The 27,517-nt window shown below is 40.6% G+C and overlaps 1 protein-coding gene across 6 annotated transcripts in view; it reads right to left on the bottom strand.

Moving 5' to 3' along the window:
• Positions 1-27,023, bottom strand: part of ZNF644 (zinc finger protein 644) — a gene marked incomplete at its 5' end in the record, with an annotated part of 133,432 nt that extends 106,409 nt beyond the window's left edge. For 2 of the 6 annotated variants that reach the window (XM_080925018.1, XM_080925021.1), the window contains 2 exons: positions 2,006-2,066; positions 25,526-25,564. In XM_080925018.1, coding sequence (XP_080781144.1) covers positions 2,006-2,049 — 44 coding nt within the window. Of the gene's footprint in view, positions 1-2,005; positions 2,067-25,525; positions 25,565-26,616; positions 26,715-26,914 lie in introns of those variants that run through there. The other 4 variants (XM_080925022.1, XM_080925017.1, XM_080925019.1 and 1 more) reach the window with 3 other exon arrangements.
• Between the last annotated feature and the right edge of the window lie 494 nt (positions 27,024-27,517).

Genomic DNA, 27,517 nt, shown 5'->3' with positions numbered 1-27,517 from the left:
CAGCCACCCAGGCCCGTTCTACACAATTCTGAAATCCTATCTCAGAAAGAACTGTTATTGACCTATGTTGGGTACACACTGTGTTCCTAGGGCTGTCTACCTTCAACAGGATCACAGTCAGGTAAGAGGACCAGGCTCACGTTTTTGCATGCTTGGGCCACAGTTGGTGGCACTGTTTGGGAAGGACTGGTTGTGGCCTTGTTGGAGGAGGTTGGGCTTTTGGGTTTTAAAAAGCCCACCCCATTCTCAGTTAGCTCTCTGTCAAAATGTCTCAGGATGTAAGCTTTCAGCCACTGCTCCCACCCACACCATGCCTGCCTGCCTCCTGCCTTGCTCCCAGCCATGATGGTCATAGACTCACTCACCCTCTGCAATTGTGTGCCCCAAGTTAAACACTTACTTTAAATGTTGCCTTGATCATGGTCTCACTGAACAGCAATAGAAACAATAACTCAGACAATAGCCTACTGAATGAGGCCAGGCCTGGCTCCAGGTTTATGAGACAAGAAATAATGAATGACCACTGCAGAAGAAAAGCTGTAACTACTGGAAAGGATCCTGGCAGTGCCTCTAACCCAGGCTCGTGGGCACAGCTAAATAACCACACGCCATGACACAGACAGCTTACATTTCCTCCTGCTATTGATGGGGTAAAATAGAAAGGAGTCTAGAAGGGGGCAGAAGGGATAAGAATTGGAACTGAGAACAGAGGTTTACAGAACACAAAAGACAAATAATGGTATTCTAACAACATGAATGAAACAAAAATAGCAAAATAAAACTTAAATGTACAAACTATGTAATTCTATGTGCATGAAGTTCAAAAACAGCTAAAGCTGGGCTGAGAGATGGCTCAGGAGTTAATGCACTGACTGCTCTTCCAGAGATCCTGAGTTCAATTCCCAGCACCACATGGTGGCTCACATCTGTAGGGATCCTATGCCTTCTTTTGGTATATCTGAAGACAGTGACAGTGTATGTACTAACATAAAAACAACTTCAAAAAACCAGCTAAAACTAAACCAGACTAATGAAATTTAACAAGACTTACCTTGCTAAATTTAACAAGGTTATTAGATTTAGACTGAAAAGAGTTAAGGAACTGCAAGATAATGAAACTTTCTATATATACACAAAGGGTCCAAGATACTCAGCAGCTTCACCATCTGTCATCCTTTTGTCCTCTGGATTCTAAGGCCACACTTACTGACTGATATATGTTTATCATGTCAAAAGCTTTACATGTTTAAAAAGCATTCTTTCTTTCACATGTCAGACACAAAGTATCAGCAAAGTTAGGGTTTTGAAAGTCAGCATTCTTTAGAAGGCAGTCAGAACATTACATCAGAAGAGTCGTCACAGCACTGGAAACAGGTCCACAGATGGTGAGCCTGCCATGCAAGCATGAAGACCCAGGCCCATATTCAGTGTATTCCAGTGCTCAGAAGACAGAGACAGAACAGATGAGGTTCACAGAGAGCCTTTCCTTCCTAAATAAAATGCAGAGTAACTAAGGAAGACACGTCATGTCAAACGCTGGCCTCCAAACACACACACACATATGACTCAACATCCCCATTCTCACATTACAGTAACAGAAAGAAGCCATGGCTTAAATTGTTTTGTTAAGGAAATAAAGTAAAACCAACAGAGGGTACTATATTCTCTCCACTACAGAAATCAAAACTAAACAAACCAGTCAACACACCTTGTACTACCTAGTGGGAGATCACTAGCAGTGGTTTAGCAACACCAGCCACATTTTCTAACCTGCAACAATTCTAGGGCCTTGTAAGTGTCAGAACTCAGTAGTAAGGAAAGAACACTAAGACTGTTTCTCTGCCTGTTTACTCCTAGGCTCAACTGAACCAAGGTGGTCAAAAAGTTAAGAGCATATTGCAAAATTTTACTGAAACTCTTTAATTCTAGACTTGTAGACACTTTTTAAAAATATAAGCTATTATTCCTATTTGACATGTAACATTTAATAAAATGTTCTACTTACCTAAATTTTGGTTTATTAACATCTCGATGCAAGAATAATCTCATCCAAAATTAAATCAAGCCTGGAACAATACATGTAAAAAAAACAATCGCTTAGTTTTGTTTTTTTTTTTTTTTTTTTTTTTTTTTGCTTCATTTCATGTAGGAAAAACTGTATCTATAATACACTATTTTAAATTAAAAAATGTAACTTTTTTCATGAAATATCTAAAAGTGTTCAACAAATAACATGACTAATTTAGTGCCCAATAAATTGTTAAGTGCCTTTTCAAGGGGAGCAAAACTATTCTAGCAAGAAACTTAAGTTTAGGGGCAGAAGTGGCTCAGAATTCGTAGGCACTTCTGCTCTTGCAAAGGACCAACGCTGGAATCTCAGGACCCATAGGGAAACAAAGGTCTATAACTCCAGGACCTCTGCTGCCCTCTTCTGACCTCTGTGAGCACTGTACACATGTGGTACACAAACACATGCAAAATGAACACTTGTATGCATAAAATATTTGTAAAAGAAACATAATTTGCAGTTATTAAAATGTTTATATTAATTACTTTCATTAATTTTAATAACATAGCAGTGGTAATACTGGTCCTCAGACTATGGGCAATTAGTTCTGACCCGACATGAATATTAGAGTCTTCTGACAGTCAGATCCCGTCTATAAAATGGCATATTGTTTGCGTGGATCTATGTGTACGCTTCCCTGTTCTTTACACAATTGCTTCAGTACTTTTAGAAATGAATACCATGTGAAGGCTGTGAAAGACAAGTCTGTATGTGCTTGGTACAAACACAATCTACCCCAATATTTTTAATACAGGGTTTGTTAAATCCATGGATGCAGAGCCCAGGTATGAGGAGTTGAGTATTTATGAATAAAATATACTTCTAAGGCACTTCAGTGTTCATCTAATAGTGTTCACACCAAAATAAAGGGTACATTAATAAAATAATAATGTGATAGCAGCTAAGAGCAACTAAGCATAAAAGTATGCAGTGCACCACTACAACTGAGTCAACAGTCTTCCTCAATTTAATATGTAGTACTTTTACTGTTAATAATCTACTAAAAATGGATTTACCAAAAATCTATCTCTACCAATTCTGAAAAACGAGTTTTGTCTTGTCCAAAATTCTATAATCTTCTCCTCCTACCTAAAGACAAGCTGTTATTTTAAGTTTAATAGTCTCAGGGATGGGGGTGGTGGGTACACCACACATATTTCAATTCTCAGCCTAGATTACTCCAACAGCTCCATTCTCAGACTTACTAGCATCTAATTCTGTCCTTCCCAGAACTGAACGTTGTTTCACAGAGGTTATCCTAAACGAAGACATCACTTTGCCAACAGTCCACGCACAAACCACTCCGGGTGCTGCAGTTCCTAGGGCAGACCCAGCTCTTGCTGCCAAGCTTCTCCACATGTCAACCTCAAGTTCTCGTCCATCGCCTACTTTTTAATCCCATCAACCCTAGCAAATAGGGTTATGTCAATTACCTCATTAAATTGTGAAACCTGTGCAATTCTAAAATAGTCAATACTTTACTTGAGCATATCCTGACCTACAGTGTGAACAAATTGGAGACATTAAACTCTCTTATTTCAGTTTAGTACCTCAACTAGCTGTTATACTTTTGGGGGTTTGGTTTGATTTGGTGTGATTTAATACAGTTTTTTGAGACAGGGTCTAAGTAGCCCTGGCTGTCCTGAAACTCACTCTGTAGACTAGACTGACCTCAAACTCTGAGATGCACCTGCCTCTGCCTCCAAGATTAAAGGTGTGCACCATCATGCCCAATTGGCAAGTTTTAAAACCGTAGCAATGTAGACTGAATAAGAGATTTTAAATTTTTGAATACCAATGTGTATTTGATATAAAATAATCAAGTAAAACAGAGGGTAATAAATCTAGTTCATATTTTCAAGAATTGAGAAAAAGTTCATTTCTACTTCTGGGTACATCATCACTAAGAAATAACCACATCTACTTACAATGACAGTTGATACTTAACAGCCCAGAGGCAGCCTCTATTCAATCAGTCTATTCATTAGGACCAGGGATTAGTTATTTAGGGGTTCTATCTCTACAGAAAGTCTGTGAACCAAAAATCCTAAACTAATATCAGTACTTAGCAGGAAAGCCTGGGGAGACCGACAAGTGTGGTTTGAACACAAATGATGGCAGTACTTTAGAAAGGAGGTTCTCCATCTGCAGAGAAAGGCCGCCTGGGTTTACTGTACAGACGGCTCTGCTGCTGCCCTTTCTATTTCTGTAGGATCTACACTGAGACCTGCAGCTTTGCCTTTCTGAGAAATAGTGCATTTCCTGAGGTGATGCTGTTCTGGGGACTATGCCAAGAAGCCACAAAGCTCCATTTCCCTGTGCTGTTTGGATGGGAACACTCTCCAGCCCAGTGCCAGGGCTACTTTACTTGTCTAGAACTGCACACAAACAAAACGCAACACTATTCAAGGTCCCCTATACATTTCTGCATGATAGCTAAAGCATGTCTCCATAAAAGCCACCTCATCCCAACCTCTGCCTGCTGTCTCCTATAGGAAAAAAATCTGCACATAGACTGATAAATAAATGGTTTGGAATGTCACACAAAGAAGTTAGCAGACTGACAAGGATGGAAGGAGTCCTTGAGTCTGACAACACACACATGTCATCTGCCATGTGCTACTATGCCCAGTAAAGATTATTAAAATATTAAATTTTGCTATATACATGCACCACAAAAGAAAACAAAAACCACAGTACAAATGAAGTAATTCCTGCTGTTCTTTCATTGTTCTGTTCAAGATCAGGAAAGAAACACTTTTCAAATGTATCTGTGCATCCAAACTCACACTCGTACACTTTAGAAACATTCATGTTTTCAAATGGATTTTTGGCTAACAAATAATAGTTAGCGTTTATGTTATAGGAGACAGACAGGCCAATCTCTTGAGTTTGAGACCAGCCAGGTTTTATAGAGAAATTCTGGGACTGCCAGGGCTCCACAGAAAAATCCGGTTTCAAATAAACCAAAACCAAATAAACAAACTAACAAAAAGTTTACTTACTTAATGTGTGTAACAAAAAGTTTACACACCTTACTGAAGGCATAAATGTCGTATTTTGACCTGGGTTTACACTGTCAGATAAAGTACAGCGGTGAAACATTTCCTTCTAACAAACTCTGAGACGCACAAGGCGTTGTTGCTGCTCACCATTCTGTGTAATATATTACATACCTTATCCTAACAAAATGTTGTGTTCTTTGATCAATATTCAGCGCTTTCCTCAACATATCTACATCCAGCCTAAGGCAAACCCTTATTCTACTCCAAGTTCAAGTTCCTGCGGCTTCTCACGCATGTGAGGTCATGAGCTGCTATCTTTTTGTTGTCTCCTTTCCCTCAGTATAAGGTCCTCCATTCATCCACTTTGTCTGGTGTGGACAGAACTTTCATTTCTGTTCACCCTGTATGTCCACACTTCCCTCTTCCTCATCTATCTGCTTGACACCGGTCTTCACCCATATTTCTATCATAATTACTACTACAGTTGCTCAGGAGCAGACAGCTCTGCGCATACATATATCAATTCCTGTGGAAACACAGTGGGGCTGCTGGACTGCACTGATAAATCTGTTCTTGTTCCTGTTCTCCACAAAGGCTTCATTAAGTCACATTCCCACTGTAGTCCACAAATGACCTCTTTTCTCTGCACCCTTACCAAAACCAGCACCAGTTACCTTCAACTTTCCAGTTTGAAAGGAGCACTTTCAAGCTCAGGCCTAATTGGAAAGAGAAGAGGAATATTTCTACATAAGCAGTAAGGCGAGAGACATCAGATCTTTTGGCTACTTTACCTCAGCAGGGCTTGGGAGAGGGCTGGATCTGTCAAATGTGTCTTCCTAATACCACACACTATATTCTAATCATGAGAAAAACAAATTCCAACAGAGATCTTCTAATAGAGCTAAGTATCAACGTCACTAAAAATGTCATGTGGAATCTACAGAAAAATGAGCACTAAATGTTAGGTGCACACTGACCAGAGAAGGGATGACAGGAAGAAAGGTCTTTAGTTAGTAGCATGTGACAATCAGTTCAGTAATCATAACAAATGTGCAAAATAACATCTGGTGTGAAAAGAGAAACTATGCTCAAGAGGCAAATATATTTTAGAAAACGACAAATTTCAGAAAAGTATAATCAGATAATTTAAGAATATAAAAGCATCTATCTGACTTTAATACAATGAAACTAAAGACAACAGCAGAAGGGAAGCAGAAAATGTATTTATCAGTAAAAGTTGGCATTTTGTTCTCTCAGCAAATTCTATGAAAGGCTCCTCTGAGACAAGCCCTGGATAAGTCTGTAGCCCAAGCTACCTCAAGTCCTAGAATTCACAGGCATTTCTGTACCAGTGACCTAAAACCTGACTCTGAATCACTGCATCAAAATAGACATCACTAGGGGATTTACAAACTATGCCAAGGAACGAGAAAGAGCTAAGCTAAAACAAATTAGAAAGAAGGACATGAGAGAAACTAAGACCCAGATAAATGAAAAAGACCGGCAAAACTAAAAACTAAGAAAATTCTACTAGCAACAAAAACAAAAAGAACACTAAAAAAAAAGCTGATGTTGGGAAATCACAGAAGGTTGTGAACAACAATGGCCAACAGATCAGAAGACCAAGAAGTGAACATACACTTAAAACTGTAACAACTAGGGATAAGAAACAGCAGTTAACAGAATATGCTGCTTTTCCAGCAAACCCAGGTTCAGCTCCTGGTAGCCAGTTTGTGTGACTTACAACCTGTAACTCCAGCTCCAGGGGATACAATGCCCTCCTTCTAGACTCTGTAGGCCCTTATACTGTACATACCTACATACAGACACAGTATATATGCATACTTAAAAATAAATCATAAATATCAAAACTAAGTCACAAGAAAAGTAAAATTTCTGAATAATCCATAACTACTAAAAGGATTAATGCTATTCTGGTTTGAATGTGAAATGCCTCCCTGTAAGATGATGTCTTTATGCAGAAAGGCAAGATAAAACGAGGCCTGTCACTGGACAAGGAAGGAAGGAAGGATGGGCGAGAACAAAATTTTAGAAAGAAAAGGAGCCAAAGGTGAAAGGAGAGAGCTGGAGGCAAAATGGAGGCAGATGTGGACATTCCTCTCTGAGCATCTCTGCATAGATACAGGTTGTTATGGATATTTTATAAGGGGTGGGTGTGCACAGGATGATTTGTGCTGTCTAGATGGGAAAATTATATCAATTGGATCGGAGTTTATTGTGTGGTATTTTCCTTCATGTGGCAACTTAATCGAGTTCAGGAGAAGGGGCAGTGGTGGGACACACCAAGCCCGCCACAAAAGTGGGACACGTGAACCTGCTGTGGTAACTACCCACTAAGGGAATTGTGAGTGTGAGCAGCGTGGCAAGATGCCATGCTGGAACGGCTTGCAGATTGCCTGGGTCAGAGAGCCAGGGGCAGCATGGAATGGTAGCACCATTTTTAGTATTTACCACAACACCTCCCAAATGCTTGTGCTTTGAAGACTTGGTCCCCCCAGCTTGCAATACTATTTTTAAAGGCTAGGGAACCTTCATGATGTGGAGCCTGTCAGATGTAGGTCAGCTGGAGTGAGCTGTCACAAACTGCACTGCCATGACCCGAGCCTCCAGACTGACAGGCTCTAAGATCCCAGGCCATAAGAAACCTTGCCTCCCCTAAAGTCATTCTTGTCAAGCACTTTAGTCCACAGAGACATGAGTAACAAGATGCAGTAACTAAAAGTTTTCAACTAAGGGGCTAGAGAGATGGCTCCGTGATCCAAAGCACTTGGTGCTCTTGGAGGACCCAAGTTCAATTCCCAGCACACACACAGTGGCTCACAACTATCTAGCTCCAATTCCAAGGGATTTGACACCCCACCCAGTCTCTGGGATGCACACATATACATTCAAGCAAAACATTAAGATTTTCTAAAACTCCAAAGCCCAGTAACAGACAGCTTCTAGAGAATTCTACCAAACATTTAAAGAGTCAACATGAGGGCAACATTATCTTGAAACCAAATCAAGACAAAGGCACAAGAAGAAAACTAATCTAGTATTTTTAAAGAAGGATGCAAATGACTTAAGTAACATATTGTCAAAACAAATCTGCTACCACAGCAAACGAGTCTGTGCCACCACCAAGTGAGTCATATTCCTGGACCACAAGGACACTCAACACAAGAACAATCAATGCTGTCAACAGTAATGGAGATGACCAGGGTAGGGGTGGGGAACACACACAACTTTCTCAGTTGATGCACAAAACCCACCCACCAAACTCAGCACTAATCACTAAATATGGTAACCACTTCAAGCTAATAAAAACTATACATTAAAGGGTATCCAACTTTTCACAGCATAGTATGGTAGTGTCATCTACAGACATGCTTGGCAACACTCACAGCTATCCTAGACACCTGATGTACACAGACCACAAACTGGAAGAATTTTATGTGTGAAAAGCCCACAAGTAACACACAAGAGCCAAAGACTGAACATGTTTCCTTTAAGATCAGGAACAAATCAAAACTTCCTATTCTTACCCTTCCCATCCAATCCAGCACCAGAAATTCATATGTAGCAATTAGGAAAGTAATAAAATGCATCCAATTCAGAAAGGGGGAAATTTTTCTTTGACTATTGATGATAAACTAAAAGAAAAATACTCTAAAAGAGTATAAAATAAAATCCTGTTGCTACTAATAAAGAAACTGAGCAATGTTAAAAACGCTCATTACAGGATGGAGAGATGGCTCAGTGGTTAAGAGCACTGACTGCTCTTCCAGGTCCTGAGTTCAAATCCCAGCAACCACATGGTGGCTCACAATCATCTGTAATTGGATGTGGTGCCCTCTTCTGTCCTGCAGTCAAACATGCAGGCAGAACACTATACATAATAAATAAATAAATAAATAAATAAATAAATAAATAGATAGATAGATAGATAGATAGATAGATAAATAAATAAATAAATAAATATTTTTAAAACACTCATTACTTACATATAGACTTATATATACAACGATTAATTTTTTTAAAAATGAAAAGCAATTTCATCTATAATAGCACCAAAACCATTTAGGAATTAACCAAGAAATTGTTCTATGAAAATCATAATGATATTAAAGGCATGAATAAACACATAAAGTTAAACTAGCAAAACCATCTAAAGTGGTCTACAATCAATGCAATCCTGTCAAAATCTTTTGACAGTTTTGTAGCAACAGAAAGAGCCACCTTACCACAGCCCAAGACCCTAAAGAGCCAAGACAACCTTGAATAAAAAGCAATACAGTTGGAAGCTTGACTCTTCCTGATTTCAAATCATAGTAAAAATCAGTATTAAAAACAGACTAGTATAACAACTTAAAAGTTGTTATCCATGGAATAGCACAGAAAGAAACCCAGCATAGGGCTAAATTGTTTTTCATAAAGATACCAAGAATACACAATGGGGAAAACATCTCTTTAAAAATGATTTTGGTAAAGCCCAATGTCCACATACAAAACAAAGACAATTCATATCATATGTAAAAATTAACACAAAATGTATAAAAATCAAGACACATGATGTTAAAACATGAAACTACTGGAAGAAAATTAGGGGGGCTGGAAAAATGGCTCAGAGGTTAAGAACACTGACTGCTCTTCCTGAGGTCCTGAGTTCAATTCCCAGCAACTACATGGCGGCTCAAAGCCATCTGATGCCCTCTTCTGATGTGTCTGAAGACAGCTACAGTGTACTCATATAAATAAAATAAATAAATCTTTAAAAAAAGAGAAAAAAAAAAAGGACTGTCTACTCTTCCAGAGGACCTAGGTTCTGTTCCTATCACCCACCTAAAGAGAGTCACACCCAACTGTAACTTCTGTCTCAGCAATCAACACCCTCTTCTGGCCTCCTTGGGTACTGTACACATGTGGTACAGAGTTACAGGCCAGCCAAGTACTTATCACAATACATATAAATAGAATACAATCACAACTGTATCCTGTTTCCACATAATCACCCATCAAGGCTCGGTCAATGAAACCCACCAAGAGGCAGTCTTTTCTCCAACCACAACAGTTCTTGAGTTGAACCTGTAAGAAATGGTACCAGAGTACCTGTCTCGGGATGCGACAGATCATAGGCACAGACTTCTGCTTTTACAGAATCCTGCCACCACCATTCAAACACTCAGCTCAAGTCTGACAAGATGTTGTAGGTTGATGTTAAGGTGATACATGATTAGACAGTGGAGAGGTAGTAGGGAAAGAAGCTAAAGGAGTGGAAGAAAGGAAGAGAAGGCGGAGATTCTGGAGGCAAAATGGAAGCTGACGTGTGTTTCTCTCTCGGTGCATCTCTAGCTTGATGAGGTTGTTATGATTATTTCTAAGGGCTTCTATGGGTCTAATTAATTTTTTCTGGATGAGCAGTTTATATCTTTGTCCACTGGTTATAAGCTTATCACATACAGGGTTTGTGGACTGAGAATTTAACATATAAACCTGTTTGACAATTGATGGTTGTGAGTCATGTTTTTACCGGGCTGTGGAGAATGTGAGCTAAGTTTCTGCTAGTAGAGGAGCAGCCAGGAAGAGCGGATTCAGCGTGGTGGCCTGCAGCTCCATGAGGGAACCAGTAGCCAATGTTCCAGACTAAGAGACAGCTGAGAGAGGATGGTGTGGGGGCTGCATGGTAGAGGAAGAGCCCGGGTGCAAGACTCACCCATCGCAGAACAGCTATATAGCCAAGGAACTCCCTGAAACACGGGAGAGAAGCTAGTGAAGAGCCAGAGCCAGTCGCCTTCCTGACATGCTGCTGCAGGCCAGAAACACTGCTGGCTAGCTCATCCACTCATCCTAATAGCACACAATTCAGTTTTCTCAGCCACAGGTGCTTTGTCATGTCTCACCCATACTTCTTTATATTAACATGGCCTCTGTGCAAGGATGATGTCCAAATTTTGAGACCTTTCTATTTAAAAGGAGCATAAACTGGGCAGTAGTGGCACAAGCCTTCAATCCCAGCTCCCAGGAGGCAGAGGCAGGCTGACCTATATGTATTTGAGGCCAGCCTAATCTACAGAATGAGTTCCAAGACAGCCATGGGACACAGATAAACTATGACTCAAAAAAACAAAATGTAACATAAGCTGCCAAAACTGACTCAAGATATAAGAACTGAGCAGGCCTACCCAAGAGACTCAGTGATTTCTCTGAGGTCTACATCTATGCCCGGTGCTGAAAAATTAGCATCACTCTTCAAAGTTTCAAAAAAACAAAATATTCCCTAACTCTGCTAGAACATAAGTCACACACCAAAATCAAATAACCATTTTTTAAAAATTCAAACATAAAATCTCACTTTATAAACACCCTTTGGGGCATCTGATGGTCTACTGGTATTTTCCACTTAAATGTTCAAAACAAGAAACACCTCTGAAATCTCCAACAGCTCTGGTTCCAGGGGCTGGAACGGGTTCAACCAGAGTTCTGCTTTCCCAAAGACACAGCAGTAGAACTGCTTATCCTCCTGCCCTGATCTGAACTGACCCCTCCTCTCCCAGCACTGCAGGGATTCTATTCACCCACGTCTAGAATGGACTGTTGCTCTCTGCAGTTTACCGCCATCATCTTTAAAGTGTGCCTTTCAGTAACCCCGAGGCATTATTCCTGCTCCCTCACTTGACAGGAGTGCAAAGGAGTACAGAGTAACTTCCTTGAAAGCATTATCCCATCACCAACTATTTCCAATGCTCATTTGCAATCCTTTCTATGATTAAGGGGAAGCACTTCCCTTTTTCTGGTTGTCTAAAATTTCAACAGGGACATGTTTTCAAACACTATGCTAAACATTCTGTAAGGCATCTGTGTTCAAAGCCTTCTGCATGCTAGGTAAGTGCTCCATCACTGAGCGACAGCCCAGCCGACCCACCCTCACCATGGTCTTTTCTTTAAGACACTGTCTTGCTACACCACCCAGGTAGAACCTGAACTAGTTCCACACCCCACAGATCTCGAATTTCAACCGTGTTTCAGGTACTTACTTACCATGGCCAGGCTCCAATGAACCCGCTATATAAAACTCAACTCTTGCTACCACTTACTCCTCACCCCATTTCCCTGAGTCTGTAATTCTTTTTCCCATGGTGAATCTCCAAATGCTCTAATTTACCTTCTCTGCCGCTCACCCATTTACCCTTTTGAAAGATTTAACTTTACTATCCAACCTTCTGTTAAGATTCTGACTCCCAACTCTTCTCTTAGCTGTGTAGAGCTCTCTACGTCCCACCCCGTTACTGCATAGTCTACATTTCTACGACTCTTCCTTAACTCCTAAACATTTTACTGTTTTCTTGTAGCATTTCTTTCTACTTCTGACATTTTTTGCCTACTCTCAAATATTTGCCATCCTCAGTTCTAAGAGTAAATACTTTTTAAAAGTGCGGCCAGGATAATCTTAGCCTGCACTGTGTCTAGTTATTCTCATCTATGCAGATCTTCCAGTTCAGAGTAGAACAGAAATATGAAGGTAAAAGCTCCATGAGTGCTGCCTGTTTTACAGACTTACCAGTCCCTGTACCTACCAACTCACGACCAAGTAACTGCAGGCCCTGCCATCGGGCTGCAGGTTTCTCTACACAGGTAGTCACCACTTGTTGCCAGGGTGACTTTAGTGATCACTCTGAATCCCATGTTATAATTCTAATGGGATATGATGTGAAATGGCTCTTTAACCTACCATGTTCAAATAAAGGATATTATATGTTCATGTTTGAACAAGGCACGGTAGCTTACTCTGGTTACTATCACTTAATGTTGAGTTTTACTACACTACAGTAAAATAACACGGTCTATAGAAATTCTCTTATAAAATATTAAAACCCTCTTTGAAGCCAATATACAACCTTCTTTAAAAGATTTCTATGCAGAAGCAACACAGGTGCTCATAACCCACAAGTCATTTCTCCAGTCCTCAATATAAAACTTTCTAAAACATTTTAAAATAAAACAGAAAGATTCACAGGAATTTGAGAAAATATGTACTCTCCTGGGAACATCTGGAATATTTTATTAGATAAAAAATTTATATTCAAATCAGTCCAGTCTTTAGTTATGATTTACTTGATTTATAAAATTCTAAAGGTGAATTAAAACTCAACCCTGGGGTTAACAACTTGAGAGATATCATTGTTTAGTCTCAAAGCGATTTTTAATCACAAATTTAAACCTAATACTGTTTAATACACTGGATAATAAAACAATTAAATTCCTCTTTCACTCAATTGGTTTAGCACAGAAATACCATCTGTTTGCTTTGGTGTTTTAGTATTGTTTTTACTGTTTTTCATTTTCATCATTAGTTATCAGTTGTTAAAAACACAGCAAGGCTAGACAGAGTGGCACAAGCCTTTAATTCCAGCTCAGGAGGTGGGTGATGTCTGAGTTTGTAGGCAGGCCAACCTGGTTTAGAGTCAGATCCTGCCTTAACCAAAAAAGAGGGGAAAGAAGAGGAGGGGAGGGGATAGAAAGGGAGGGAAGAGTAGGGGAGGGGAGGGGAAAGAACAAAACAAACCCAGCAAATTTTTCATGGATAAGGTGCAAAAATCAATTCTGGTTAAGTCTCAGATAATTAATTTGAAAGGAAAAGTGGTAAAACAGGCTTAATCACCAGGAGGCGACCAGAAAAACAATTCCCCCAGCAAAAGATGTCTACCTAGAGTGCCATTTTAATCACCAAGAACAGCATCCCAGCCTAAGGGCTTCTAGAATTGCGTAGGAGAGGTCCTTCACCTTTCCTATGCTAAGTGCTTCTGCAGATAAGGAGTGGGTGTCTGATGGCCACCTAATGTCCTGGTGCCCTTCACACAACGCCATCGGCTCCTGTGGGCACCCAGTTTTCATTACTACTCAATTTACAGGCACCCATGGCCACAGCAAGCATGACAGTGGTCCTCATTCCCACAGCTCAGGAGCCACAGCGGCAGGGGAACTGGACCTGAGGGCAAGCTTCGCCTGCTGCACCCACAATCAGAGCCTGGTTCTCAGCTGCCTCTCCTCACCCACCCTATCCATATCAAGTCCCTGCCTCTCCTCACCCACCCTATCCATATCAAGTCCCTGCCTCTCCTCACCCACCCTATCCATATCAAGTCCCAGGCTGAAACTGAGGTGAAACCTCGAGTTCCTACTTGGCAACAGGGAAAGTGTCTTTTATCTGATTTGGGGGACAATTAACTCAGAGTCAAATTTAACTATTTTCCTGTGTTTCTAAACGCTGTTATCATGCTTCTGTAAGCTAGCACTATTATGGCTAAAATGTACATATTCAAAACCATAAGACTCTATTTACTCCAAAATTTTTGAACTCTAATCTTCTAAAAAACAATATTTAATTAAATGTTGTTATTGCTCTAACTCTCCTGTTTTTTATAATTCTATTCTAAGAATGATCTTCTTCTACACACATACTTCTAGACCTTATAAAGCATAATATACATTCAACTAAGGAGTTTTTAGAATTCTAGTAAAGATAAATGATCTGAACTATAAAAACACGTACCACTCCTGGAACTAAATGTGTTAAGTATTTCCTGCTAATGCCAAGCACAGGCATAGCTCAGAGGCAGAGCCCCAAGCGTGTGGCCTGACTTCTTCCCACCTCTAAGAAAGTACCTCTAAGTTTTCAAAATAGGTACCTATTTAATAACAGAAACTGATAGTCCAGATCATTAACTTTAATTACTGCCTGTTTGTCTACCAGCTCTGCTATCAATTATCTCTTACACTACGGCTAACATGTAGTTTTCATTAAAATTCAGTACCACGTTACACTGAACTGAAACATTTCATTGAAACTTCAACCATTAAAGAGCAACTTTCTTGGGTTTTATTTATTTATTTTTATTTATTTATTTTATGTAAGTATACTGTAGCTGTTTTCAGACACACCAGAAGAGGTCATCAGATCCCATTACAGATGGTTGTGAGCCACCATGTGGTTGCTGGGAGTTGAACTCAGGACCTCTGGAAGAGCAGTCAGTGCTCTTAACCACTGAGCCATCTCTCCAGCCCCTTTCTTGGGTTTTAATGTGGAGTTTGTTTTGGAGAAAGGTCTCTGTAGCCCTGACTGTACTGAAGCTTACTATGTAGACCAGGCTAGTCTCAAGTGTTCTTACACCAAACTTAAGAAAAAAAGACGTTATCTTAAAATCTATAACTCGGCTAGAAAGATGGCTCAGTGTTTAAAAACTCACTGTTCTTCCAAAGATCCCAAGTTCAATTCCCAGCACCTACATGGCAGCTCACAACTGCCTCTTGCTGTCTTCTGGTGTGTAGAGGTACATGCAGAAAAGTACCCATATCTATATAAATATATAAATCTTAAAAATGTATATCTCAAATGTAAACTTTATCACCAACTAAATGATTGAATAGCAGAAAACAGTAACGTTGTTCCATTTTGTGAATAGTCCCTAGGCATGTCTATGTTCCTGTGTTCCTGTTGGTACGTGTGTTCATGTGAGTTTATTCACGGGTGTGCCTGCCTGTGTAGGCTGGAGATGTCCTGAAGCTTGTCAATTCACCTAGACTTAACACTGGCCTGTGGAAAGCTCCACAGATCCACCCCCTACACATACACACACACAAACAAACACACACACACACACAGAGAGAGGGGAACTTGAGACTACAAATGCACAAATCTCTATCAGCTTTTATCAAATTCAAGCCCTCACACTTGCGTTACTCACTACGCCGTTTCTCCAGCACCAAGCGGCTTAATTTTTATTTAGCTCTGTATTTCGTATTATCAATTGTTTAAATCCATCTTCTGTTGGATGTGGTGGCACACAGCTTTAATCCCAGCCTTTGGGAAGCAGAGACAAGGACATATCTGTGCATGTCAAGTTGACTTCATCTATACAGTGAGTTGGAGGCAGCACTTTGAAAAGTGGTCTCAGAAACATACCCACCGCCATCCTCCCTTCGTGTCTTGGTGTCTCCTCCACCTTGCCTGGCCCTTCAACTGCACTCCCTTCCCAAGCATATTCTGGCTAGGTTTTTTTGTTTGCTTGCTTGTTTGTTTTTCATGGAATTCTGGTCAACTAATGATCAGTGAAACCTTTTACTTCACATCAAGGAAAATTTCAGACCCCTCCAGGTCATTCTACAATTCATCAGGTCTATTTGTGTTACCTTTGTTTTAAAATTAACTTCAGTCAAGAAAGATGACTGCACCCTACAATCCTCACCTCTGATTTTCTCAACTGCCATTTCTCCATAAACCCCTTTATCTAGTCACAGCACTTCTTCAAAATGTGGCTAGCTACATCATTTTCAAAGCAGCTTACTAAACCATGCATTACTCCCCAGCTCTGCAGAGCACCCCCAGCAGACCCTGGACCAGTGTACAACACCCTAGGAGCCGGTGCAGGGCCGCTGCAGCATGACTGTGGTTTCCAGTCTTGTTAATTATCAGTTCCTTAACAAATACTTCACTGAAGAAGCTGTTGGATTTTGGATTTCCGTAGAGAAAATTGTTTTTTAGTCTGGATTTTCCACCATAGATTGTCAATTCCACTTGATGTAAACAAGATGTTTTAAACATAATGTTATAGTATATGATACATAATATTAATATACTATATATTATAATAAAACTTATCCTATCACTCCAAGTTCAAATATATGTGATAGGCAGATGTGCCTTGTAAACCATATCACTTTTACTGACATTGTAATTTTCAACTCTGTAATGTTTACAGATGTGTTCTGCAGTTAATCGGTATGGCTCCTACTTTGATTTTTGTTGTGTCCCTGCCTGCATGTCAAGGTAGGCTGCTCAGGCTCAGGTCCAATTCAAAGTGCAACATACTGAACTTCAAATGGAAAATGCAAAACACATACTGCAGTGAAAACCATTTTTGCAATAGAAAGTTTCAAAGTTCAAAAATAAGAAGGATATGAAAAGTGGGGCATACCATGATACAAACAATGTTTCTGAAAACAAAATCAAATTTCTCAAAACCAAACTCACAAGTAGTTATCAAACACAGTAACATAAAACATTGTCTTCAGGTTTTCTACACACAAAAGCTTCAATGATGCTCTAATTATTTTGTGAATTCCTAAATCCAGTACAAAAACCCCCACTTTTATAAAATCCTAACATTTTGAAGTCAAAGCATGTATCTTTTTTAATGTGTGATCTACCCAACTGCACATCAGCCCTCGTCGCCTACCCTGAAAATACAGCAGATGGTCTCTTCAAGGCAGCTATGCAAATTCAAGAGCAGCAATATATTAAAAAAATTTATTCCAAAAAACCCCAAAATTCTTCACATAAAATACAAATTTTTATTCATTAGCTCAAACACATTAATAATCTAAATGTTAATAATATCTTTTATGGCAATTTCTACAGAATATACAAAATATATTCATTCTTCATAACTAGGCATAATAAAGCTGAATATTTTCTTTACTATATACCTTTACAACTCTAAGTCCTCTAGATCTCAGGGAAAAGAAATTCTCTCCACAGCACCAATCTAATATTACACCATCATAATCATTTAATATTACGCCATCACAATGCTCCCGCTGCTTGGCATTAATGAGCAACAGTCAGGTCATCACTGCTTCCGACTGAAGAGAAAATTCAAACACTATAAGCAAAGATAATGATAAACAATTACATTTCTCCATTTCTTCTTCCTGTGGAGATGAGGGGTGGGGAAGAGTTGACACAGGATCACATAGCCCAGGATGGCCCCATTAACCTTGCAGCCATAAGATGACCTTCAACTCCCAATCCCTTGGGCTCCACTTCCCAGGTGCTAGGATACCAGGCCAGCATCACCCAGGCCAGCAATCCCATTGCATCATTCGGTTGGTAAAGCATCTTTTTGTAGGAAACAGTCACTATTCATAATCATGAGCAACATGTAAGGTCAGGCTCCTTCATAGGTTATTCATAGTTTAGCTACAAGTACTAGAACCCTTTTACTTAAAAGGTGGGGATACTTATTGTAAAAACAAGTACAATTTATTACTACCGTCACAATCACATTAATAAATTATCAAATACCTTATTACGCTCCCTAAAAAACCTCAGTTAATTTAGAAGCTACTATTAAAAAAGGCTCCAAAAGGCATCCATTAAGGGGACAATCCACATACTTGTCTATATACATAAATAATACTATAATGAAAAGGTAGCTGTTATCTGTGGGGGCAATTCAAATCTCTAATTCTAAATAAACTTCCAGATCATGGCACTAACCACTAAAGTTTACTGCCAGTAAAAATTGAGCCACTCCTCTTCAATCTTGGCATAAACCACAATGGGGCAAAAAGCCACCATACCAAGTGTCTGTCATCTGACTTACATGAAATTCATACAATGGCAAGCAAGAACATGAACTCCTCCCACCCTTCAAAAGAAAACTAGGTGTGCCATCAGTAAGTTCAGAAACAAGCCAACCTTGGGTAATAAAAAGGTCAGAATGCTGACTCTGTCTGACAGGGAGTTTTGACAAGCCAACACAAAACACCTTTTTCAGTGCAGATTATGTTTTAAAATACAGAGTATAGGCTAGTCTTGAACCCACAGAGATCTGCCTACCTCTATAAGGTGCTAGAATTAGAAAAAAAATTAAAAGACTGTATTTGTGAGAGAGAGAGAGTGTGTACAGGCATTACAAGTGCAGTGCCCAACAGAGTCCAGAAGAGGGCATGTAATCTCTGGAGCCTGAGTTAGGCCGCTGTGGACCTGATGTGAGTGCTGGGAACTGAACCTCTGGAAGAACAGTAAGGCTCTTAGCCATTGAACCACCTCCCAGTCCTGCAAAAAAAAGGTTCATTCTCATGATCTAGACTTTAGGAAAAAAGTTACCTGTGTATGTTCTTTGGTACTCAATAGATTTGTGTTAAGCTTTGCCTAAATAAAGCATTAAAAACAAATCACCATAAATAACTAAAAGGCCATTCCTCACTTTTCAATCTTCTTATCAATCAGCATCACACAACATTATCCCCCTACACAGGAAATCTTGGAAGAGCCACAAGCCTTTCATAATTTTTCAGCATTTTTCTTATTCTGCATTGGTATTAATTCTCATAAATACCTGCTCAATATTCATAAAGCACTAATAGATTATGCACATGCACACTCCACTACATAATTATTAGGCTATGTCTCTATACCTTACACATCCTAACCCGGAGTTCCAATCTATCAGTTGGGTTCAATGTATATCTGCTTTAATTTCCATCCATTTTTATTTATTTATTTATTATATGTAAATACACTGTAGCTGTATGCAGACACACCAGAAGAGGGCATCAAATCTCATTACAGATGGTTGTGAGCCACCATATGGTTGCTGGGATTTGAACTCAGAACCTCTGGAAGAGCAGCCGGTGCTCTTAACCACTGAGCCATCTCTCCAGCCCTCCATCCATTTTTTAAGGAATACTCTTGAGTATTCCTTTTTCTCAAACATCATTAATTAAATTTCAACTTTACACTTTCTCCAGACTCTAGAAAGAACTTTATAGAGCTATACTGTCCAACTCAGTAACTGTATGTGTCTGGTCTACATAGGAATGTGCTTTATGTCTGTAGTAGCATATAAATATATTTAAGATGTAAATATTTGTTATTTATATATTAAAATAGCATTCTGGATAAACTGGGTTGAAATTTATTTACATTTTGACCTGTTTTTTTCAGTGTGGGTACAATTTAAATTAAATCTTATAACTCACCTTTATTGTGCAGTACTGGCCTGTACTACTGACATATATACTTGTATGTACACATTTTCAGGGTCACATGGAGACCAGAAGCTGGAGTGTCTGCTCAATTGTTCTACCTACCCTTTGGCTGGAGTGTCCCCTCAACTGCTCTATCTACTCTCTGCTCTTTGAAGACAAGGTCTCTCACTAACCCAGTTAGACTGGCTGCTTGCAAGCCCTGGGAATGAACCTGTCTGTACCACCCCAGACCTGGAAAATTGCCTGTGTGTACACACACACACACACACACACACACACACACACACACACATACATATATAAACACACATATATGAAATATACATTGAATAGCTAAACTGAGCTTAAGGTATATAACACCTCACATGTTTATAATAGTAAGAGTCTAAACTGTACAACTTCCAGGAATATAATATTAACAACTATAATACCTCACAGATTATCTTTGAATATATATTTTTTCCTCCAAATGAGAGGGTGAGAGTAAATGTAGCTACTGTTCATAAAACAAATTTCCTAGAAATAAAAGAAAATAATCTAATGTCCCTTTAATTTTAAAAGTTATTGTTTTGTTTTTGAGATAAGGGTTCACTGTGTAACCCAGGATAGCCTAGAACTTACTATATAATAACCAAACACTTAACTCTGCTGTCCTCCTACCCTGACTTAAGCTCTGGGGTTAGAAGCCTGTTTTTAATATTAACTTAATGACTGTTAACCAAGGTTATGGCATTCTAGAGTATAAAGATACAGGAGAAACTAATCTCAGATGGCTACATTCAGTATGCCAAGTATACTTAGATGTCTAATTTTGAATTAAATGCCCTCCACAGAGCATGACAGACAGCATGATTGATTAAACTTGTGGTAATCCTCGTCCATTGAGATTCTGTTATAATTAACTTTTTTCTTTTAGTCACTCAGCAAAGAAAAAGCAGCTTCAGTTTTGGCCAATATCATCATACCAATGTCCAGCTATTGAGACAAAGAGCCTTTATACAGCAGACATAATAACAACATGGGCAACAAGATGCTACTTAAAATAAGAATAAGCAGAAAATGCATCTTAGACTGCTAAGGAGCTAAGTACTGTATAAAAAGGTAAAAGGATGGACGGACACACAAGAAGCTGAGAAGATAAAAACATCTCATCTCTAGAATCAAACTCAATCCTGGTGATCTGTTAACTATAACACTTTAACTCTGAGGTATTTCCTTATATATAAAAATGGAAATATGTAACTGGTAAGCATCACAGAAACACATAAACACATTTAGCTTTACATTAATGTCATTCCCAGATGACAATGCTAGATTCAGAGGCAACCTTTCACACCAACAGTGAGGATGGAAGACTTGTTCCCAGCACTTGGGAAGCAACAGGAAGGCCAAGATTACCTTCAGCTACATGATGGAGTGGGGGCTACACATAAGACCCTATATGGAAAAAGATTATTTGAGACTCTCCCTTATTCTTTAAATTGCTGAAAACAACTTTTAAACATAAATGAAACATATTTCACATTTAACTATCTCCTTGTGTAAAATAAAAATTTACTAGCTTATCCAATTTTGTTTGGCTTAAAAATTTGTGTTTGTGGGCTAGAGAGATGGCTCAGCCGTTAAGAGCACCAAGTGCTCATCCAGAGGTCCCGAGTTCAATTCCCAGCAACCACATGGTGGCTCACAACCATCTGAAAGGGGATCTGATGCCCTCTTCTGGTATCTGAAAAACATCTACAGTGTACGCATATAAATAAAGTAAATAAATCTTAAAAATAAGAATTTGTGTTTATGATTGGGAAAGACTATTAAAGAGGGAAAAGATAACATTGTATCAATATGTACATGTGGGCACACAGGAAGAGGGAAATGGGCAAGAAAATGCTCTATTCAGAAAAATTAAAAATCCCTCTTAAAACTCTCCAATGGAAAGATCCCATTTCATGCCTCTCCTAGTTTTGTGTGTTTGTTTCTAGGTGGTAGTATTATATACATATTTGAGAGATACATTGAAGCACACATAACCAACTTACCCACTTCTCTCCTCTAATGGTCACAGCCACATGATTGAAATTTTAAAGGACAGTAATAAAGTTCAGAATGTTATAAACCAGGGCATCAACACTAAAAGCACTCACTCCCAAGTCTCTGCTGATCCACTTTCAGTAAGTGGAATATCATGAATTTTAACCTCGTTACAGGTTTTAATCTATGATCCAAAGGTACACTTTTATGCATGCTCTAAGATTCTTGAGAACACTCTCATTTTTGTAAATATAGCCTTAAAAGCCAACAATCCTAACACTGCCATGGGTGAGAACTGAGTTCCTGTAGAATGAAGAATGACAGTAACTACTGTTGATGAGGAAAGCTAACTTTACATGACTTCTAGAAGAGATGGTGATGCTGTTAAGATCTACTCAATGCTCGCAGTGAGAATGTGAACATTGCCAGTTTCCCTTGAAGGCTCACACTTCTAAACGTTTCTCTTCCTGTCTCAGCTGATTATGTATGCACCCTTACTTTGTATCTGTCAGTATTAGCAAATACAATCAGTTCCAACTCCATCAAGGTTTTCCTCTAAACCTTCATGAACCATGTGCTAACAAATTGGGAAACACCCTCCCTCTCCAATTAATGGTGGTCTGATACTAAAAAACAATAAGCATGTGTATGTGTGCCAGCACATACACGCCATGGAGGAAGATTAAAAGACTGAAACAACTGAGCAAGGAGTGGTACTGTGCCCATGTGGTACTGTGTACCTAAGTCCTAGCACCTGGGTTACACATCTTTAAACCCAGGCAAGAGGACCTACCTCTCTGTGAGTTCTAGACCAGCCCAGTCTACATACTGTGTTACAGGACAGCCAGGGCTATGTGGAGAGACAAAACAAAAAAAAAAAAAAAAAACCAAAAACAAAAAAAAAACAAAAAAAAATTTTTAATTCAATAATTAATAGAATATAGGTAAGCACATTTGGTAAACTTTAGTCCTTTCCCTAATGCTGTGCATTAAATGAAGGGTGTACATGCTGAGAAATGCATACTAACTACATAAGATTTGTTTGGACAACTTCAATTCTACCATAAACTACGTTAATAGAGCTAAGTTTCATAGAATAAATCACTTACCTACACTTCTATGAAACTACAAACCCAAGACTCCTCAACAATTCCCTACAGATAGAAAAGTCCACCAAAGATTACTAGAGGCCATCTCTGACAACAAGCTAGTCCAGCCTCCATCACCCAACCTAAAGAAAGCCACTCTTTCTCCTCTTGAAATCTCAGGGCCTCTTCTAAGAGAGCAACAGTTACAACCCAGGACTTGTTAATTTCACTCAACTGGGAGGGGACTTGAGAATGGGGTGGAGATCAGGAAGATGGGACTGAAAGGGGCCACAGGTCTTTATAACCCAGGTAGACCTCAAATTCAATTATGCCTTAGCTACACCAGTGAGAGGATTACTAGTGTGGGTCTCCAAGCCCGGCAAGTCTCTAATCTCAAGAGATCTTCAATTTAAAAGCACAGACACATACAAACCCCATCATCACCTAAGAGTTCCAGCTTAAGTTCAAACATGCAACCCCACAGGTCAACTTTGGAGAGCTGAGAAAAACAAAGAAGCAGAGAAACCGAGGCCTTAGAGACCCTTTCATAGGCCTTAGAGACCCTTTCATAGACTCCATTCCCAGATGAAAGACTCAACTAAATGTGGTGTTCCACCCTCCAGATCTCATGAGGTACTTGTTTGTGTAAGAGAAGAGATACTTTAGCCAGCCAGCAGGGTGAGCCATTGCTAGAATGAGTCATGTTCAAAACCCCCACAATTCAATGGCATAAATGGCAGTACTAAAGCAGCCATCTCCGTCTAATTAACCCGTCACTGCAACTGCCCATGTTCACACATACAAAAAGACATCTATACACTAGATAAATGCAGAAAAACAAAGACCTCATGAATATACAAATTACAAAATCCACCATTCACTCATATTCAATTTACAAAGCCACTAATTTTAAATCTTTCTAATTTTCTAACAGGACTACTAAGCACTCAGAATGCTCTATAAACTCAGACTGGGCAACTCTACCACACGCCAAGTCTCTCCTGTGTGGCTGGTACACTTTGCAATTAACCCTTTTCCTCACAGTCACATTGTGAGCAGAGTCCAAACTGCTAATCCTACAGCAACACTATCTTTGGCGTAACAGACCTTCTACCATTTTGTATCTCTCAAGCTTTTCTTCTGCTACCCAAACTCTCCTAGAACCTGAACAAACGAAAAACCTGGAAGGCAATTAAGGCAGGCAGGTGACACTCACTTTATAATTACAAATAACCTCAAAGTAACCTAATTAGCACAAGACTAAGTGTAATTAAATATACTCAGTGTTGAAAACTGTGAACTAGCCTTTCAACCCTCTTAGAAAAAACTAGCAAATTAAAAAGCACTTTAAATGACCCACACAAGCCTTACAAGCAGCACTGTGAACTCCATGATCTCACCACTTGTTGCATTTCCTAAGACTTGTACTAGAAGCAGCTGGCCTTTTTAAAAAAAGATTTGTTTCCCTTTTTAAAAAAAGATTTATTGTATTTGAGTACACTATTGCTGTCTTCAGACACACCAGAAGAGGGCATCAGATCCATTTACAGATGGTTGTAAGCCACCATGTGGTTGCTGAGAATTGAACTCAGGACCTCTGGAAGAGCAGTCTGTGCTCTTAACCACTGAGCCATCACTCCAACCCAAGTAGCTGGTCTTAAAATGTCACTTAAATAGAAGTCTGAGAGGTGTGTTACAAAGTAGGAGGTACTAGTATGGCTCTGACACCTACTGCACTCCTTGGCCTTTTCTAGCAGTAATAGTGCTTTTGGTTTTAATATTTACATTTCCAGGTCATGTCAATGTTGGAAAGTGCTCAAGATCTATACATAAGCAACACCGCTACAAGATTACATAACATTAACTGCATTGTCTCAGAAGGTCTCACTAAATACCCTTTGATCAACCAGCATGCTCAGTAATGCCCCTTGTTTTTAAAACCACTACCAGTTGCTAACAAAACTCGAACTAGGGTAGGAGTTAAAAACCATCTTCCATAACACCATTAACTTACTCAATATATGGCTAAGACAAGGAGTAAGAACAGTAGCTCTTTCAGCGGTCTTCCCCTGTAAAATTGTATGATCCAGGGAACACATTTGACTGTTAGTATATCACCTGCCTGCTAATACATAAGTGTTCTGTATTTGAAAGAAAGCTAAGAAAGAAAAAATGCATGGGGGGATGGGGAGGAGTGAGAAAAACAAAAGTTTTAAGAAATGTCAAAAAAATTCAAAGATCTACAGGTGTTTTAATATTCCTTCATGTATTAGTGGCACACACAAGACACCAGCTCTTTTGGAATCCACACTCCAGTGTTAGTTACTTGCAATACAATGCATGATGCAAACGCATATAATGTACTTAAAACTTTTACAGTCACATTTTCAACAGCAACATACAAACCACTGCATTAGTACCAGTCAGGCACTCCGGTTTCACCAATCTAAAAGGTCTACACTGAGTTATAACTCTACTATAGAATCTCCATTTCTTTCTTACCAAACCTACCGACATAAGGTATGGCTGTACTGCTGACACTTAGTTCACTGGATACTTACACATGGCCCTGAAGCAGGTTTTCTTGATCTGGGGAACTTTAGTTGTTTAGGTTCTAAAATCCTTTCCTTCGTAGGGCCAAAATCAACTAAACTACAACACGATTAAGGCAAATCCAACACATCTCCCAGATGCAGTAAATTTGGCATAAATCGGGACTGGCCACAACAGATGATGGTGTTTGGGTACTTCTGTGGAAATTAACTTGTGCACAGAACAGGACCATCATTTCGGGGCCACAAGTTGTGGGTATCCCCTCTTTAAGTTTATCACATAAAATCTGAAATCTAATAAGTTTTATAACAACTACATTTAAGTCAGTATTAAACAGTTGAAGAAAACTTTTTCACTAATGTCGCTAAACCATGGATGAATCCCAACACGAGAGTCGTCAGTGGAAGTCTCGCAACAAGAAACCACCTAAGTTTCCAATCACGGGGAAGGGTCTGGGGCAACTCATCTTCACGTTCTCAGGAGGAGTGGATGGAGCACACCTGCTTTCCTCTGGCAGAGATTAAGCTCCCAGGGACACAAGGGCCAGGGAATCAGACCTGGAGAGGCAAAAAGCTTTAGCTGGATACACACCAAGCCCCTTGGCCACCCAAACACTTCGAGTGATTTTATTTATTCATTTGTTTATTTATTTATTTTATTTTATTTTATTTTACCTCTTGGAGTTACTTCCCAGGCACTTAGCGGCACAAGATGTTGCAGACCAGTGGGAAGAAGGGGAAGGTTATGTACTCTGGTACCAAAGTCAGGGGAGGGGTGTGGACAGTTAAGAGCCAGGGCTGGAGCTGCAGGCCGGGACGGAGCAGCCGCGCACCGGGCGCCGGCTGACTGCTCTCGGACCGCCCCGTTACTCGGGGCGTTACAATGGCGACCGCAGGGCTCCCGGGACCTCCGGATCGCAGCCCCCTTCCCCCTACCGCTCACTGGCTGCTCCGCTACATGTGACTAAACAAAACCCCCCAAGTCCGGAGCCGGTCTCGGCCCCTTTGTGTCCGCCACCGGATCCTCGGCCGCCAGAGCGGAAAGCGTCCCCCCCCCGCCCGCCATCGAGTCCCGCCCCGCGGCGGCCGCCGCCGCTCACCTAAGGTTCCGCGGCCCCCCGCGGCCGCCGCCTCCCGGACCCCGCGGCCCCGGCTCCTTGTGCAGCAGCAACTCCGCCTCCTCGGCAGCCGCCGCCATCTTAGCCTGTGCGGCAAAACGCGTCCTTTCGGAGGGTTGAGAGCCAACCTAGGGCGTAGCTCCCCAGGCCCGAGCGCCGCGGGCCGGGTCCCCCCACAACTTCTTCCGCCACCCTCAGTCCCGCCACCGCCTCAGCCCGGACGTCCAAAACGCAGCCGGGGCCTGGGCTAATCCGACCAAATAAGACCCCCGAAACTCACAGTTTGGTGCCGTGTGCGTCAAACCGGGGCGACGTTGGGAGCGCGCGGCGTCCCCGCGTCACACGCCGCTCTGTACGCTACTCGGCTCCAACGGCCCCCTCCGCTCCCCGCTTCTCGCCTCCGGCCTCGGTTCCCACGGCGCAGGCGCGCGGCTTTCCCGCCTCTGCCTGGCCGCGGGCCGCCGGGGGAGGCCAGCGAGGCGCGCCCGTGCGCTTGGGCCGCCGCAGCTCCAGTGCCAATCAGACCCACGGGGGGCGGCAGAAACACTGCACCGCTGCTCTCCCGTGCCAAAAACCAAACAAGGTCACCTCCCCCAGCGGTGACCTAACCACTCCGGAGGAGGTTCCCGCCCCAAAGTAGGCACGCTCCAAATATGGTGGCGACCAAACTCTGCAAGACCCAAGTACCAGGAATGCCTAGGCCCTTTAAGGTGGAATAGGCCCATCTCCAGTATCTGCAATCGCTAGTTTGCCAAAATCCCGGTTTTTCCCCCACTGTTGGAAGAATCAGCAACATAATACCAGGCCTACCTTGAAGTACTGGCACAGACAGGTTTTATGATGGTAAACAGGCCAAAGCATCAGGTGTAAGACACAGTTACCC

The sequence above is a fragment of the Micromys minutus genome, assembly GCF_963924665.1.
Source record: "Micromys minutus genome assembly, chromosome: 11".
Taxonomy (NCBI): domain Eukaryota; kingdom Metazoa; phylum Chordata; class Mammalia; order Rodentia; family Muridae; genus Micromys; species Micromys minutus.
The sequence above is the reverse complement of the archived record's forward strand: the minus strand, read 5'-3'. Positions and strand labels throughout refer to the sequence as shown.